The sequence below is a fragment of the Haliotis rubra genome, unplaced genomic scaffold (assembly GCF_003918875.1).
Source record: "Haliotis rubra isolate DU_JTF1 unplaced genomic scaffold, ASM391887v1 Scf131, whole genome shotgun sequence".
NCBI lineage: Eukaryota > Metazoa > Mollusca > Gastropoda > Lepetellida > Haliotidae > Haliotis > Haliotis rubra.
In genome coordinates this window covers 2640-18697 of record NW_025765237.1, presented here as the reverse complement: position 1 = coordinate 18697, position 16058 = coordinate 2640, and the positions used below count along the sequence as shown (strand labels likewise).

The window sequence follows — 16058 nt, the reverse complement described above, 5'->3', positions numbered from 1 at the left end:
GTGATATTGCTGGAATATTGCTAAAAGCGGCGTAAAACTAAACTCACTCCCTCACTCTTACACAAACAACAACAAATCGAAAGCTTGTTGGCAAATCCATGGCCGACTTCTAGGATTATACAGTTCAAGGTCCACACAGGTTCACCCATATAGCAATGTCTATTTAGAAACCAGTGCTGGAATAATGATAAACTTATCTCAGGTCGGATGTCAGTATTTTTATACCAAGATAAGGATTGGTAGGTCTGTCACGTGGCACCACAACTGGGACTGGACCTACACGCACCTGCGTCAGACATGTTGTCTATTGTGTTTATCCTATGCATCATCGGGGTATGGTGTGCTCCGAATGTATTGCAAGATGGCGACTTCGAGGCTGGAAATCCAAAAACGGCTTGGACCTGCTCGTGCGACCTGACCTTGTCTCCAGACAGCCACACCGGAAGTCACAGTGTGAAGGTTGACAACAGGTAGTCTTCCTATCTAAAACTGCTTGTCCCACTTTTGATAAGATCGACTGACAATTGACGTGCCTTTGCATGTGTTTCTGACGGGTGCCACAGGTGGGACAGCATGCGTGATCTCCTTTTCACGAACACCTAGAATATTTACTATATTAATTATGATTCCAAATATATACTTATGATGTGGACGGAATCAAATAATGGACAGGTTCGAGAACAAATTCTTTGCCTCGGAGCAATGTCCGGTAAACCAGGTCCAACACACATCCATCCGATCCAACAACAAGTACAAACTGCTCTATTTTACCTGACAGTAAACACTCTCAATCGAAGAAGGATGTCATGAGAAAAACAACTGACGTCACATACAGATTGCAGATTGTTTACTGACGTAATGTGTTAACTGAGAAAGGGCTTCAAGGCTGAGTGAACTGTGCCGATCTCCCCAACGGCCATACGGTTCTTAGTTAGTATCATATGTTCAAACGGGAACCTCACAATCTGTCTTTGTGTTGTCATCGACACGTAATGCCGTGGACATGGTCGACACTGTGTCATCTAACACAGTCTTGTTGACTCCCAGTTGGAATGGGACCAATTACGTAGAAAACATGTGAAATAACCATGTCATAAACAAGACTCAAATGAACGTTATAACAAGGATGCAGTATCTTCCAAACATCAACAGGTTTCTGGAACACTAAATACTGCCTGTTACAGGTGACGTTTTCACCCGGGAGGCTCGGTCGCCTATTCGCTGTCCAGAGTTGCTTCCCCTGGGAATTGTCTTTTTAAATCCCCGTCCGTCCCGATGTTGTCAGAACTATATTCGTGCTTTTGAGGTCAACCGTCGAAGTTTTAATCTTGGTCTTCCCTCGCATTAAAGTGATATCACGCTATAACATAACCGGGTATTGTTACAGGAAGTTCAAATACTCAGGTCCTGCCCAGGTGGTTCCGGTCCAGCCAGGTCACAGATACACCTTCAGTGCCTACGTCAAACTGTTGAACCAGTTACCAGGCCACTTGTACCATGGCGTCAACATCAACGTAGACATAGTGACAACACAGGGTAGGAATTGCATTCTCAAGTAACACAGCCCATATAACATGGTAGGACTTGTCTTCTCAGGCCACTTGTACCATGGCGTCAACATCAACGTAGACATCGTGACAACACAGGGTAGGAATTGCATTCTCAAGTAACACAACCATAGAACATGGTAGGACTTGTCTTCTCAGCCACTTGTACCATGGCGTCAACATCATGATCGACATGGTCAACTAACACGGTATTTGTTAAGCTTAATAACCTTTTGGTTCACTATGCTTATCAGTTAAAATTAAAACAGTTTGAAATCAGAATGGACCTTTACTGACGTCATATTGTATCTTTGTATTGCCTTCTACTGACGATTTTCAATAAAACAATATCTGGTATATCCGTGCTTTATGTGAAGTGTATCACACAAATCTCCCTTCTGTGTGCAGGGAACCATCATTATGACAACATGGGCAAGTCTCCCTACATACAGCTTGGTACAGGGTGGCATCTGATAGGAGGGGACTATCTCATACCTAACAGTAAGTGTGGTAACAAGTCTCCCTACATACATCTTGGTACAGGGTGGCATCTAATAGGAGCGGACTATCTCATACCTAACAATAAGTGTGGTAACAAGTCTCCGTTGCCATGGAAATTATGTAAACAAATCGTTGCCACCAGTTGTTCGTGGAAAGGTATATCATAAAAAACACGGAGATGGAGATTATGCAGTAACCCTTATATTAAAGACTCATCTCACTCTATAATGTGGTCACTGGAATTCAGGCCCAGACTGGCCAGTCATGAAGTTTATTGGGTTGATTGCCCGAAACATTTCCAGAAGACATCTTCTGAAAGAATTAACATCAATTTCAGACACCAAAACGTTTAAGGTGTACATTGAAATCGATCAACCACAAGTAAACTACCTCCTTGACTCTGCCATATTTGAGGAAGTACCTCCTCTACACAACTTCCGGTCTGCAGCAGACGACAGGATAGAGACACTGAGGAAAGCAAACGTCACTATCAAGTAGGTAACCATGGTGACACATGTCTGTATGTATGGAATGCTTTGTAATAACGCGGCACACGTGTACACATAGTTATCGTACACTGCAAATGATTGACATTTACAAAGATCAGTGACAAGATTTACATTTCCCACGGAGCATGTATATTAAGTTCATTTAGATTGGCGCACATGTTCAGAACGAACATTATGATTATACTAAACATATGTATGTGTACTTGATTGTAGTTCCAAAGAAATAGTTTTACATGATAATTTCACGACTATTCAACATGGATATTGCACATACTTTTAATGCAATGTCTCTTCCACTTACAGATTAGCTGGCACAGATATCGACCCTGCTGGATTAACTGTTGATGTAAGTAAAGTGTGGAGTATGATAAGGGAACATTTTTAAAACCATTTTAATTTGTTTATTGATATGAGCGATGGCTTACAAAGAACAATCGAAAGGAAAAATCACTGTCAGCGAGTCTGCAAAGCAAGATGTTATATTAGAGATACGGTTTATCACTTTATAGGCATCCATAGTCTTTGTAAAATATTGTTATTTTGTGTTTATAAAGTTTAGGAATTTACTCGAATTGAAAAGAAAGAATTGTTCTTTTTTCTTGTTTATGTTTAATTGAGGAACCTTTTCGCTTTTCATGACCCCAAAATTAGCCCTTACCATACCTCGTATTCCAGACTGCCAGATCGTAAATTGTATAATTGAAGAAACATTCTGCAAAACCATCACAATCCCATAAGTTAAATGTCTGTGATCAGTATATTTTCACATTGTGTTACGCTCGTCACGCTGAACACCCGGGATAGATTCCACACATGGGTTCAATGTGTGAAGCCCAATTTCTGGTGTCCTTCGCCGTGATATTGCTGGAATATTGTTAATAGCGGCGTAAAACTAAACTCACTCACTATGTTGAAAATAACACACCAGACATCTCACGGATTACCTCCCCCTTGAAATAACATTCCCGTGGAGAAATAATTAATGAAGAATCGAAGTCGTAGGTTAAACAATGCGGTTGAAAACATAGCAGATTTCATATTTGAGTGCATATACTGAAGTCATTAAGTTGTGTTTGATTGTCAGTTGGAGCAGACCTACAGCGAGTTCATCATCGCCTCCGCTATAGACGCCAAAATGATCGTTGATCCCAACTATAAAAAGTACCAGGACTTCTTTTACAAGAACTTTGAGTGGGGTCTGCCCTCTAATGCACTCAAGTGGACTGGCACCGAACACGTGGAGGTACTGCCCCAAATAGAGAGTCCTTCCTAGACACCATCGAGCAGTACTACAGACGAGTATGAACTAGGTTTACAAATCCATACAAATCACTGCAAAGGGTTGCATACAACAGGTTGGCAGTACAACAGGGTGGCATACAACAGGGTCGCAGTACAACAGGGTGGCAGTACAATTACAGCGACAATATAACACAACAGCAACGGTTACAACAATAAAGACGGTGGTGAAGATATCCACTGACCAGCAACAAAATAGGTTAGGCTGGGTGTCCAAGGTGAAAAGTGATCTTCCCGCAACTGCTGGTCTTCATGTAATGTCCAAATAGAAAGGCGAACCTCAGGGGTGGAAACACCTTTAAAATTGCTAGTGTACTCCGGTACAGTGGCATATGTAAAGTCACTTGCCCTGATAATTCTTCCACTATACCGGCCGATTTTCTTGTGGATTTTTTAAATAAACAACAAAATTAAAATTGGAAAGTCAACTAGACACCGGTACAGCATGATATACAAATTTGCTTGCCCGACAGAAAAAACCCACTGGACTCGGGCGTCGGGCAATTGGTTATTTCCACCCCTGGAACCTGCCTATGTATTGTTTCTGGTTAGTGTGTAACATGCTAGGTTAGTGTGTAACATGCTAGGTTAGTATGTAACATGCTAGGTTAGTATGTAACATGCTAGGTTAGTATGTAACATGCTAGGTTAGTATGTAACATGCTAGGTTAGTGTGTAACATGCTAGGTTAGTATGTAACATGCTAGGTTAGTGTGTAACATGCTAGGTTAGTATGTAACATGCTAGGTTAGTATGTAACATGCTAGGTTAGTATGTAACATGCCAGGTTAGTATGTAACATGCCAGGTTAGTATGTAACATGCTAGGTTAGTATGTAACATGCCAGGTTAGTATGTAACATGCCAGGTTAGTATGTAACATGCTAGGTTAGTATGTAACATGCTAGGTTAGTTTGTAACATGCTAGGTTAGTATGTAACATGCTAGGTTAGTGTGTAACATGCTAGGTTAGTATGTAACATGCTAGGTTAGTATGTAACATGCCAGGTTAGTATGTAACATGCCAGGTTAGTTGCGTAGTTAGTATGTAACATGCTATGTTAGTATGTAACATGCCAGGTTAGTATGTAACATGCCAGGTTAGTATGTAACATGCCAGGTTAGTATGTAACATGCTAGGTTAGTATGTAACACATGCCAGGTTAGTATGTAACATGCTAGGTTAGTATGTAACATGCCAGGTTAGTATGTAAGGTTATGCCAGGTATGTAACATGCTAGGTTAGTATGTAACATGCTAGGTTAGTATGTAACATGCTAGGTTAGTATGTAACATGCTAGGTTAGTGTGTAACATGCTAGGTTAGTATGTAACATGCCAGGTTAGTATGTAAACATGCTAGGTAACATGTAACATGCTTAGGTGTAACATGCTAGGTAACATGCCAGGTTAGTATGTAACATGCTAGGTTAGTATGTAACATGCTAGGTTAGTATGTAACATGCCAGGTTAGTATGTAACATGCCAGGTTAGTATGCCAGGTGTAACATGCTAGGTTAGTATGTAACATGCCAGGTTAGTGTGTAACATGCCAGGTTAGGTTAGGTTAGTGTAAGGTTAGTATGTAACATGCCAGGTTAGTATGTAACATGCTAGGTTAGTGTGTAACATGCTAGGTTAGTATGTAACATGCTAGGTTAGTGTAACATGCTAGGTTAGTGTGTAACATGCTAGGTTAGTATGTAACATGCTAGGTTAGTGTGTAACATGCTAGGTTAGTATGTAACATGCTAGGTTAGTATGTAACATGCTAGGTTAGTATGTAACATGCTAGGTTAGTATGTAACATGCTAGGTTAGTATGTAACATACCAGGTTAGTGTGTAACATGCTAGGTTAGTATGTAACATGCTAGGTTAGTGTGTAACATGCTAGGTTAGTCTGTAACATGCTAGGTTAGTATGTAACATGCTAGGTTAGTGTGTAACATGCTAGGTTAGTATGTAACATGCTAGGTTAGTATGTAACATGCCAGGTTAGTGTGTAACATGCTAGGTTAGTATGTAACATGCCAGGTTAGTATGTAACATGCTAGGTTAGTATGTAACATGCTAGGTTAGTATGTAACATGCTAGGTTAGTATGTAACATGCTAGGTTAGTGTGTAACATGCTAGGTTAGTATGTAACATGCTAGGTTAGTGTGTAACATGCTAGGTTAGTATGTAACATGCTAGGTTAGTTGCTTTTTTATGTAACATGTAACATGCTAGGTTAGGTATGTAACATGCTAGGTTAGTATGTAACATGCTAGGTTAGGTTAGTATGTAACATGCTAGGGTTAGTATGTAACATGCTAGGTTAGTATGTAAGCATGCTAGGTTAGTATGTAACATGCTAGGTTAGTATGTAACATGCTAGGTTAGTATGTAACATGCTAGGTTAGTATGTAACATGCCAGGTTAGTATGTAACATGCTAGGTTAGTATGTAACATGCTAGGTTAGTGTGTAACATGCCAGGTTAGTGTGTAACATGCTAGGTTAGTGTGTAACATGCTAGGTTAGTGTGTAACATGCTAGGTTAGTGTGTAACATGCTAGGTTAGTATGTAACATGCTAGGTTAGTGTGTAACATGCTAGGTTAGTATGTAACATGCCAGGTTAGTATGTAACATGCCAGGTTAGTATGTAACATGCCAGGTTAGTATGTAACATGCTAGGTTAGTATGTAACATGCTAGGTTAGTATGTAACATGCTAAGGTTGGTATGTAAACATGCTAGGTTGGTATGTAACATGCTAGGTTAGTATGTATGTAACATGCTAGGTTAGTATGTAACACGCAGGCTGCTAGCAACAGCCAGTGTAAACATGCTAGGTTAGTATGTGTAACATGCTAGGTTAGTATGTAACACGCTAGGTTAGTATAACATGCCAGGTTGTAGTATGTAACATGCCAGGTTAGGTAGCATGGTGTGTAACAGGTTAGTATGTAACACGCTGGGTTAGTATGTAACATGCTAGGTTAGTATGTAACATGCTAGGTTAGTATGTAACATGCCAGGTTAATGTGCAACATGCTAGGTTAGTATGTAACATGCCAGGTTAGTGTGTAACATGCTAGGCTAGGTATGTAACATGCTAGGTTAGTGTGTGTAAACATACTAAGGACACAGGTTAGTATGTAACATGCCAGGTTGGTGTGTAACATGCTAGGTTGTGTGTAGTATGTAACATGCTAGGTTAGTATGTAACATGCTAGGTTAGTATGTAACATGTAAACATGCTGGGTTAGTATGTAACATGCTAGGTTAGTTATGTAACATGCTAGGTTGGTATGTAACATGCTTAGGTTAGTATGTAAACATGCCAGGTTAGTATGTAACATGCTAGGTTAGTATGTAACATGCCAGGTTAGTGTGTAACATGCTAGGTTGTAGTGTGTAACATGCTAGGTTAGTATGTAACATGCTAGGTTAGTATAACATGCCAGTGCGCAACATGCTAGGTTAGTATGTAACATGCTAGGTTAGTATGTAACATGCCAGGTTAGTATGTAACATGCTAGGTTAGTATGTAACATGCCAGGTTAGTATGTAACATGCTAGGTTGGCATGTAACATGCCAGGTTAGTAACATGCTAGGTTAGTGCAAACACGCCAAGTGCAACACGCTAGGTTAGTGTGCAACATGCTTAGGTTAGGTGTGTAACATGATGCATGCCAGGTCAGTATCTGTAACATGGCCAAATTTATGTATTAGCTAGGTTATGTGTAACATGCTAGGTTAGTGTGTGTAACATGCTAGGTTGAGTGTGTAACACATGCTAGGTTAGTATGTAACATGTTAGGTTAGTATGTAACATGCTAGGTTAGTATGTAACATGCTAGGTTAGTATGAACATGTTAGGTTAGTATGTAACATGCTTAGGTTAGTAATGTAACATGCTAGGTTGGTATGTAAAGAAAGTATGTAACATGCTAGGTATTAGTATGTAACATGCTAGGTTAGTATGTAACATGAACAGGGAAGATAATAGTAACATAGGTTAGTATGTAACATGCTAGGTTAGTATGTAACATGCTAGGTATGGAACATGCAGGTGTAACACGCCAGGTTGAATGTGTGCAACATGCTAGGTTGGTATGCTTAACATGCTAGGTTAGTATGTGTAACATACCAGGTTGGTATGTAACATGCCAGGTTAGTAACATGTGTGTAACATGCTAGGTTGTGTAACATGCCAGGTGTAACATGCTAGGTTAGTGTGTAACATGCTAGGTTAGTGTGTAACATGCTAGGTTAGTATGTAACATGCTAGGTTAGTGTGTAACATGCTAGGTTAGTATGTAACATGCCAGGTTAGAATGTAACATGCTAGGTTAGTATGTAACATGCTAGGTTAGTATGTAACATGCCAGGTTAGTGTGTAACATGCTAGAAGGTTAGTATGTAACATGCTAGGTTAGCGTAGCAGGTTAGTACATGCTAGGTTAGCATGTAACATGCTAGGTTAGTATGTAACATGCTAGGTTAGTATGTAACATGCTAGGTTAGTATGTAACATGCCAGGTTAGGTGTGTAACATGCTAGGTTAGTATGTAACATGCTATGTAACATGCTAGGTTAGTGTGTAACATGCTAGGTTAGTATGTAACATGCTAGGTTAGTGTGTAACATGCCAGCTAGCCAGGTTAGTATGTAACATGCTAGGTTAGTGTGTAACATGTTAGGTTAGTATGTAACATGCTAGGTTAGTATGTAACATGCTAGGTTAGTATGTAACATGTTAGGTTAGTATGTAACATGCTAGGTTAGTATGTAACATGCTAGGTTAGTATGTAACATGCTAGGTTAGTATGTAACATGCTAGGTTAGTATGTGTACATGCTAGGTTAGTATGTAACATGCCAGGTTACGTAACATGCTAGGTTAGTATGTAACATGCTAGGTTAGTATGTAACATGCTAGGTTAGTATGTAACATGCTAGGTTAGTATGTAACATGCTAGGTTAGTATGTAACATGCTAGGTTAGTATGTAACATGCTAGGTTAGTATGTAACATGCTAGGTTAGTATGTAACATGCTAGGTTAGTATGTAACATGCTAGGTTAGTATGTAACATGCTAGGTTAGTATGTAACATGCTAGGTTAGTATGTAACATGTTAGGTTAGTATGTAACATGCTAGGTTAGTATGTAACATGCTAGGTTAGTATGTAACATGCCAGGTTAGTATGTAACATGCCAGGTTAGTATGTAACATGCTAGGTTAGTGTGTAACATGCTAGGTTAGTGTGTAACATGCTAGGTTAGGCATGTAACATGCCAGGTTAGTGTGCTTGCCAGGTTAGTGTGTAACATGCTAGGTTAGTGTAACATGCCATGTTAGTGCACATGCTGCTAACATGCTAGGTTAGTATGTAACATGCTAGGTTAGTGTGTAACATGCTAGGTTGTACATGCACAGTTAACATGCTAGGTTAGTATGTAACATGCTAGGTTAGTGTGTAACATGCTAGGTTAGTGTGTAACATGCTAGGTTAGTGTGTAACATGCTAGGTTAGTGTGTAACATGCTAGGTTAGTATGTAACATGCTAGGTTAGCCTGTGCTGGATTATTCCGGCTGCTCTAGAAGGTTTCTCAGTAGCCTTGGCCTCCATCCTAATACACAGTACCAGCGCCATTGAATCTTAACAGAAACAATCATTGTGTAATACAATTACGACTCTGTTCATGGATGCATACCGCTGCCACAGAACGCTTGAAGTTATTGGATTAGAACACACATATACCTGTACCTCAGTCTTGGGTCATGTGTATATATGTTAGCTTTGGAAAAGAACAAAACAACAGACGTGTTCCTCACATGTGGATGTTGCTACCTGTACAGAGATTATTCCCCAGTATCGTACTCTTTGAAAAACCCAGCTACATAATCGCTGGTTGAAACACACCATACAGTTGAGTCTGTCGTGATATCACTATCTGATAACATGTAATACTCTTGGAATGTAGTTTGATAACCTGTATTATTATATACCGATGTAAACTTAGGATAGTAATTCAGGGGTGCAATACGAATTCCCTATTCGAACTTGTTGTTTCTCTGCTCCCATGACATCTTCTCGTTCAATACAAAACATCAAAATGCACTATATATATATATGTATGACGATGTATGTATATATGTATATATGTATGTATAATATGTATGTATGTATGTATGTATGTATGTATGTATGTATGTATGTATGTATGTATATGTATGTATGTATGTATGTGTATGTATGTATGTATGTATGTATGTAACATTATAGTATGTAATACTATTTGCATGTAACATGAAAGCATGTAATATTGTTTGCATGTAACATGACATCATGTACTAGTATTTGCATATAGCTTGATAACATGTAATACTGCTTGCGGTTTGGGACAATACCAAGCGAGCGATACCAAGAGGATGCTATTGTAACACATATATATCTGAAGGAAATGTGTCTGTTCACAGGGACATACCAACTACTCAGTCCCATTCGCCGCCGTGGACGCCCTCCTTCAGCACGGGTACGTCCTAGACGTTGTAATGGTCGTAGGATGCCAGATGTTCAGGGCATAGATTTTCGAAGCTCTTAGCGCTAAGATAGTCGTAAGTGTCATACCTTAACATTAACTTACGACTATCTAGGCCCTGATTCTTAAAACCATTTGTTTTACCTGCTGTTTAGCAATGACTGCTTGGATAAGGATTCCCAAACAGTCTTTTATAGTACAGGCGGAATTGTAAAACGACCCTTCTTCTAGTGAAGACGTTTTATGATCATGAGAAGGATTATGCTTCTATTCTTCTATAGCTTGTGTCGCCAATCACCTGGTGTCAGGACCATCTCTCCAATGACGTTTTATGCTGTACAATGTTGTTCCATGTGTTCTTGTTTCACAGGAGCAGGGCATCACACTTGGGAAATGTGTGAAGCTGCGGGTATATGGTTTACGGGACGTTGTGTGAAGAAACGTGGTACTTTCGGCTGCTATGAACTTTCAAAACACACCATTATTATCTCTGTTAAACATTTATACGTCATTGTACATTGGGACCGTGTTTCAGAAAGAAGGTGAAAGGTCACAACATATTTTGGGACGTAAAGAAAAGTGTTCCCAAATGGCAGTACAATAAACCTGCAGCGGAGCTCAAGTCTCTCATGGCGACACGAATCCAGGGGGTTGTAGGGGGACTGAAGGGGAAGTAAGTTGTGTGGCTGTATCCCGTAACTCTTGTGTGTTCATTGTTGTCAGTTTGTCCGCTTTCTGTACTCCTATCTCTGTGTTCTCTGTGTCACTCAGTTGTTCTTTGTGTGACAACTCACCAATGCTCAGAACATAGCTACATGCCTGAAACGTTTGCCATTTAATGCTACATATATACGATGTTAGCCATGTACAGCTACATGTGTGTAACGTTAGCCATGTAGAACCACATGTGTAACGTTAGCCATATAGAGCTACATGTGTAATAGTTAACCATATAGAGCCATGTGTGTAACGTTAGCCATATAGAGCTACTTTTGTGTAAAGTTAGCCATATAGAGCTAAATGTGTGTAAAGTTAGTCATATAGAGCTACATGTGTGTAACGTTAGCCATATAGAGCTACATGTGTATGACGTTAGCCATATAGAGTTACATGTGTATGAAGTTAGTCATATAGAGTTACATGTGTGTAAAGTTAGCCATATAGAGCTACATGTGTATGACGTTAGCCATATAGAGCTACATTTGCTAATGTTAGCCATATAGAGCTACATATGTGTAACGTTAGTCATATAGAGCTTCATGTGTATGACGTTAGCCATATAGAGCTACATGTGTGTAACGTTAGCCATATAGAGCTACATGTGCGTAACGTTAGCCATATAGAGCTATATGTGTGCAATGTAACCATGTATAACTACATGTGTGTAACGTTAACCATATAGAGCTACATGTGTATGAAGTCGGCCATGCATAGCTACTTGTGTGTAACGTTAGCCATATAGAGCTACATGTGTGTATGACGTTAGCCATATAGAGCTACATGTGTGTAAAGTTAGCTATATAGGGGTACATGTGCGTAACGTTAGCCATATAGAGCTACATGTGTATGACGTTAGCCATATAGAGCTACATGTGTGTAAAATTAGCCATATAGAGCTACATGTGTATGACGTTAGCCATATAGAGCTACATCTGCTAATGTTAGCCATATAGAGCTACATATGTGTAACGTTAGCCATATAGAGCTACATGTGTATGACGTTAGCCATATAGAGCTACATGTGTGTAACGTTAGCCATATAGAGCTACATGTGCGTAACGTTAGCCATATAGAGCTATATGTGTGCAATGTAACCATGTATAACTACATGTGTGTAACGTTAACCATATAGAGCTACATGTGTATGACGTCGGCCATGCATAGCTACATGTGTGTAACGTTAGCCATATAGAGCTACATGTGTGTATGACGTTAGCCATATAGAGTTACATGTGTGTAACGTTAGCCATATAGAGCTAAATGTGTGCAACGTTAGCCATATAGAGCTACACGTGTATGACGTTAGCCCTGTTTAACTACATGTGTGTAAAGTTAGTCATATAGAGCTAAATGTGTGTAACGTTAGCCATGTATAGGTGCACGTGTGACGTTAGCCATATAGAGCTACACGTGTATGACGTTAGCAATGGACAAGCACTGAAGCAGCTGTAACTCGGACTAACAAACGCACACGCACACACGCACACGCATATTCTTACATACCAATTTCTGCATACATTTTTCGTAATTGTATTGTATGGATGTCTGTGTCCTAGACTCCAACACTGGGACGTAAACAACAACGAGAATCTTCATGGCGACTTCTACGAGCAAGAGACTCAAAGACCCCAACATCACCCATGTGGATGTTCAGAGAGACACATAAAAGCAGACCCAGCTGTTAAGCTCTTCCTCAACGACTACAACATCGTCAAGCAGCCATATGACATACATTCGTTAGTATTGAGGATGGACAGTGAAAGTTTTTTCCATGTTTGATGTACGAGTTTTCTGTACTAGTCAAATGTGTGTTGGCATCTTTACTCGGGACAGGCATGTATGAGAGCTACCCATTGTAGATAGGATTTCAATTTTAAGCAAGCTTCTCAGCTCAGTTTAATTTTGTGGTCCGTCCTGAGTTGACCCTGGACTCGTGTAGATCAGCTTCCACGCAAGTGCTAGTGCAGCGCAGCGGCAGCAACTAAGTCGGGGAACTAGAAGAAGTAATTGACCAGTTTGAAAGCATACGGTCAACCTCTACCTGGCGCAGGTTTGATGAATTATAGCGTGAAAAGCCCCACAATTTTGTAAGGCAATATTTTCCACGCTCGTACAAAATAGGTTAAGAATAGTTCCGAATTACTTTGCGCAGATTAAATAATCTTTATGACAACACGTGTTTTTGTGTGAAGCACATGTCACTACGGAAAACTTGTTAAATTCGGAATGAGTCCCTATCTATTTATTTAATAATAAACTTGTTGGTAGGTCTCGGTAGAATATCTTGCACCTGGTTGAGTATTCTTGAAATATCTCAATCAAATGAAAGTAAACGTTTGGATTGCGATGCTGTATGGAGATTTAGGACAAACCATGTGCATGTATGTAGAGCTTACAACGTAAATCTCGCCTTTAATCCGTGTATGCAGGCACATCTGGACCAGGCCACGACGTTCCAGAAGTCCGGAGTTCCTGTTGGTGGTGTTAGGATACAGAGTCGCTAGAGGCCTCGAATTCGACATCGCGGCCCGTCATGGCCAGTCTTTTCTCATCAACTGGTCATGCGAGTTTGTGGGTTAAGTTAGGGATGGCTGTCACGTGGGCCCAATGTAGCTTGGGACACAATGACAGGTGAATAGTGAACTGGCTGGTGAAATTGACCCTGGCCCAGATCTAGCCTACTGGAAAATGTATTATCACCAACAGGAGGAGGTATTGAAAAGAAACGTTACAAAGCGAGGCTGAGTTTGTTCAATCGGTTTATGTCTTAATCATACCTGTAACAGTACATGTCTACAGTTCCGTTCGGGACCAGGCTGCCAAAGCAGGCCTGCCCATCATGATCCACAGAGAGCTGGATGTGGACACAGCGGACGAGCAGGAGAAGGCAGCACGTATATACGAGGATCTCTACTGTCTAACACTACAGGGTGGGACTATTGTATACTGACACATGTGTGGTCTCCATATAGGACCTCGACATAATATTCTTCATATCATGCATTTCACCTATGATGGCAGACATAATGTTTCCGTTAGGGAATTATTTCACTTAGATTGGAAGAATGTTGAATTCCGACATTACACCATATATTGTTTGATCAGATTCTGTGGAAACGTGGACCATTTGTGACATATGGATAAAGAACGCTGCTGGACAGTTTGTTATAGCTGTTTTGCCAACCATATAATATACTCTTCTGCGAGTCATCCGCCGTCGAAGGAGTCGTGCAGTGGCATTTCTGGAGCGGAAGGACCTGGAGAGGCCCACAGGTAAGAAAAGCAGACAGGACCAAAGTTTATCACTGTAGGTCAAGGTTCGGAGCTTAGCATTGAGTCACCTGGCCGTAGTGTCAAGGTCGAAGGTCAGAAATACCCTGGCGAGGGTGTGTAAGGTCCAAAGGTCACAACATAGTAGGTCACCTGGCGGTATATATATAGGTCAAGGTCAGAGTTTAGTATGTCACCGGGCGGTGGTGGCCGAAGGTCAGAACATAGCCGAGTCACCTGGCGGTATATAGGTCAACAAGGTCAGAGCAGGTATGTACAACTGGCAGTGAAGGCCAAGGTCAGAGTTTAGTAGATCACCTCGCTGCTGTAGGCCGAGGCGTGGCGTGGTGCGGATCATTAAAGTGCACGGCTAAGTCCAGTCCTCCAAACCTGGGTTGAATGGTTTATGGAAAGGGAGAATCATTACATTAGCGTGTATTGTGTGAGGATAAATTTGACTTATGTTGACTGGCCATGAACTTTCCAACTTACAGTGCGACCTGATCAGAAAGGAAAATGACGTGTTACACAATCAAACATTATCACAACGGTATAAACTTATCAGAAAGTAAACATATATATCTATGATTATATAGAAAGGAACATTCCATGTAGGTAAAGGAACAAGACATATCGCTTCCTTGATCTTGAATATTAAATAATTGAGAAATAAGTATCGGCTTCGTATGTGTTCATCGAAAACAGATGGTCATTTTCATAGTTCACAGCCAGAACGCCGCTGGCAAGATAGTTCATACAGTTAGTGTTAGCAGGGGTGACTGGAGTGACCAACCAGACTCTCGATATCATTTAGAGAGACCAAGACATTAACATACGGGCCTTCTGGCTGGAGAGTGTACAAACCGAGAGTGAAGCATCATGCCGGGAAGGTTATCCGGGAGGAGGACTTCACTCTGGGACATTAGGCGGGGGTGGACCCACTGTCCGTCTTGTCTCTCAGCGGGTCAGGTAGCTATGCTTACGCTCTCCATCTCCATCAGATTTGTGTTAATGCTTTTCCAACGCAAACCATACAGTGCGACACACATTTTTCCCTTTGTGATTTATTGTCAACAGAAGCGGTTTATCCATGCACCAACGTTTTATGTTGACAGGAACACAACCCCAGGTGTCCCAGGTGATAATTGGGTGAACACCGACACGGGGTGTCTTTCTAATATCATCAGACGCTCTACTGACTCAACGCACTCAGTGATGTAATTCCTGAATAAACACGATTTACAGGAGACGTTGGATCTGTTAAACACAAGAAACGTAAACTCCATGAGAGCACTATTGCTTGGTGGGCTGCGCCTGTCACGCCCATGCTGCTGAGTGTTTTGGTGTGCGTGACGTTTGGGATTGATGATATTGTGGTTTTGAGTGCATCAATATTGGTGTTTGGTATTGGTAATGGCGTTTGGGGTGTTTGTGTCGTTTGGGGGTGCGATGTGTTAATTATTTGGTGTGTGTGTGTGTGGCGTTTGGTGTGCGTACAGTGACGTTTGGTGTGCGTGACGTTTGGTGTATGTTAGTGGCGTTTGGTGGTATTAGTGTGTGTGTTTGGTGTGTGTATGTGTGTGGCGTTTGGTGTTTGGTGGTAGTATCATTTGGTTATTGATGATGGCGTTTGGTGTTATTGATGTGACGTTTGGTGTGTGTGTGTATGTGTGGCGTTT

At 40.8% G+C, this 16058-nt stretch overlaps 1 protein-coding gene and 1 long non-coding RNA gene across 2 annotated transcripts; both read left to right on the top strand.

Moving 5' to 3' along the window:
• The first annotated feature begins 239 nt into the window (after positions 1-239).
• On the top strand, positions 240-14059 carry LOC124267438 (endo-1,4-beta-xylanase 3-like). The gene is made up of 10 exons (XM_046702361.1): positions 240-470; positions 1388-1536; positions 1956-2048; positions 2386-2542; positions 2861-2903; positions 3642-3800; positions 10328-10383; positions 10925-11062; positions 12666-12845; positions 13909-14059. Exons 1-10 carry the CDS (start codon positions 298-300, stop codon positions 14057-14059), a joined length of 1299 nt encoding a protein of 432 aa, XP_046558317.1. The 5' UTR covers positions 240-297.
• A 1255-nt stretch (positions 14060-15314) lies between these two features.
• LOC124267393 lies at positions 15315-15626 on the top strand. The gene is made up of 2 exons (XR_006896019.1): positions 15315-15348; positions 15495-15626. It is a non-coding gene; the product is annotated as an uncharacterized LOC124267393 (long non-coding RNA).
• Positions 15627-16058: the final 432 nt, after the last annotated feature.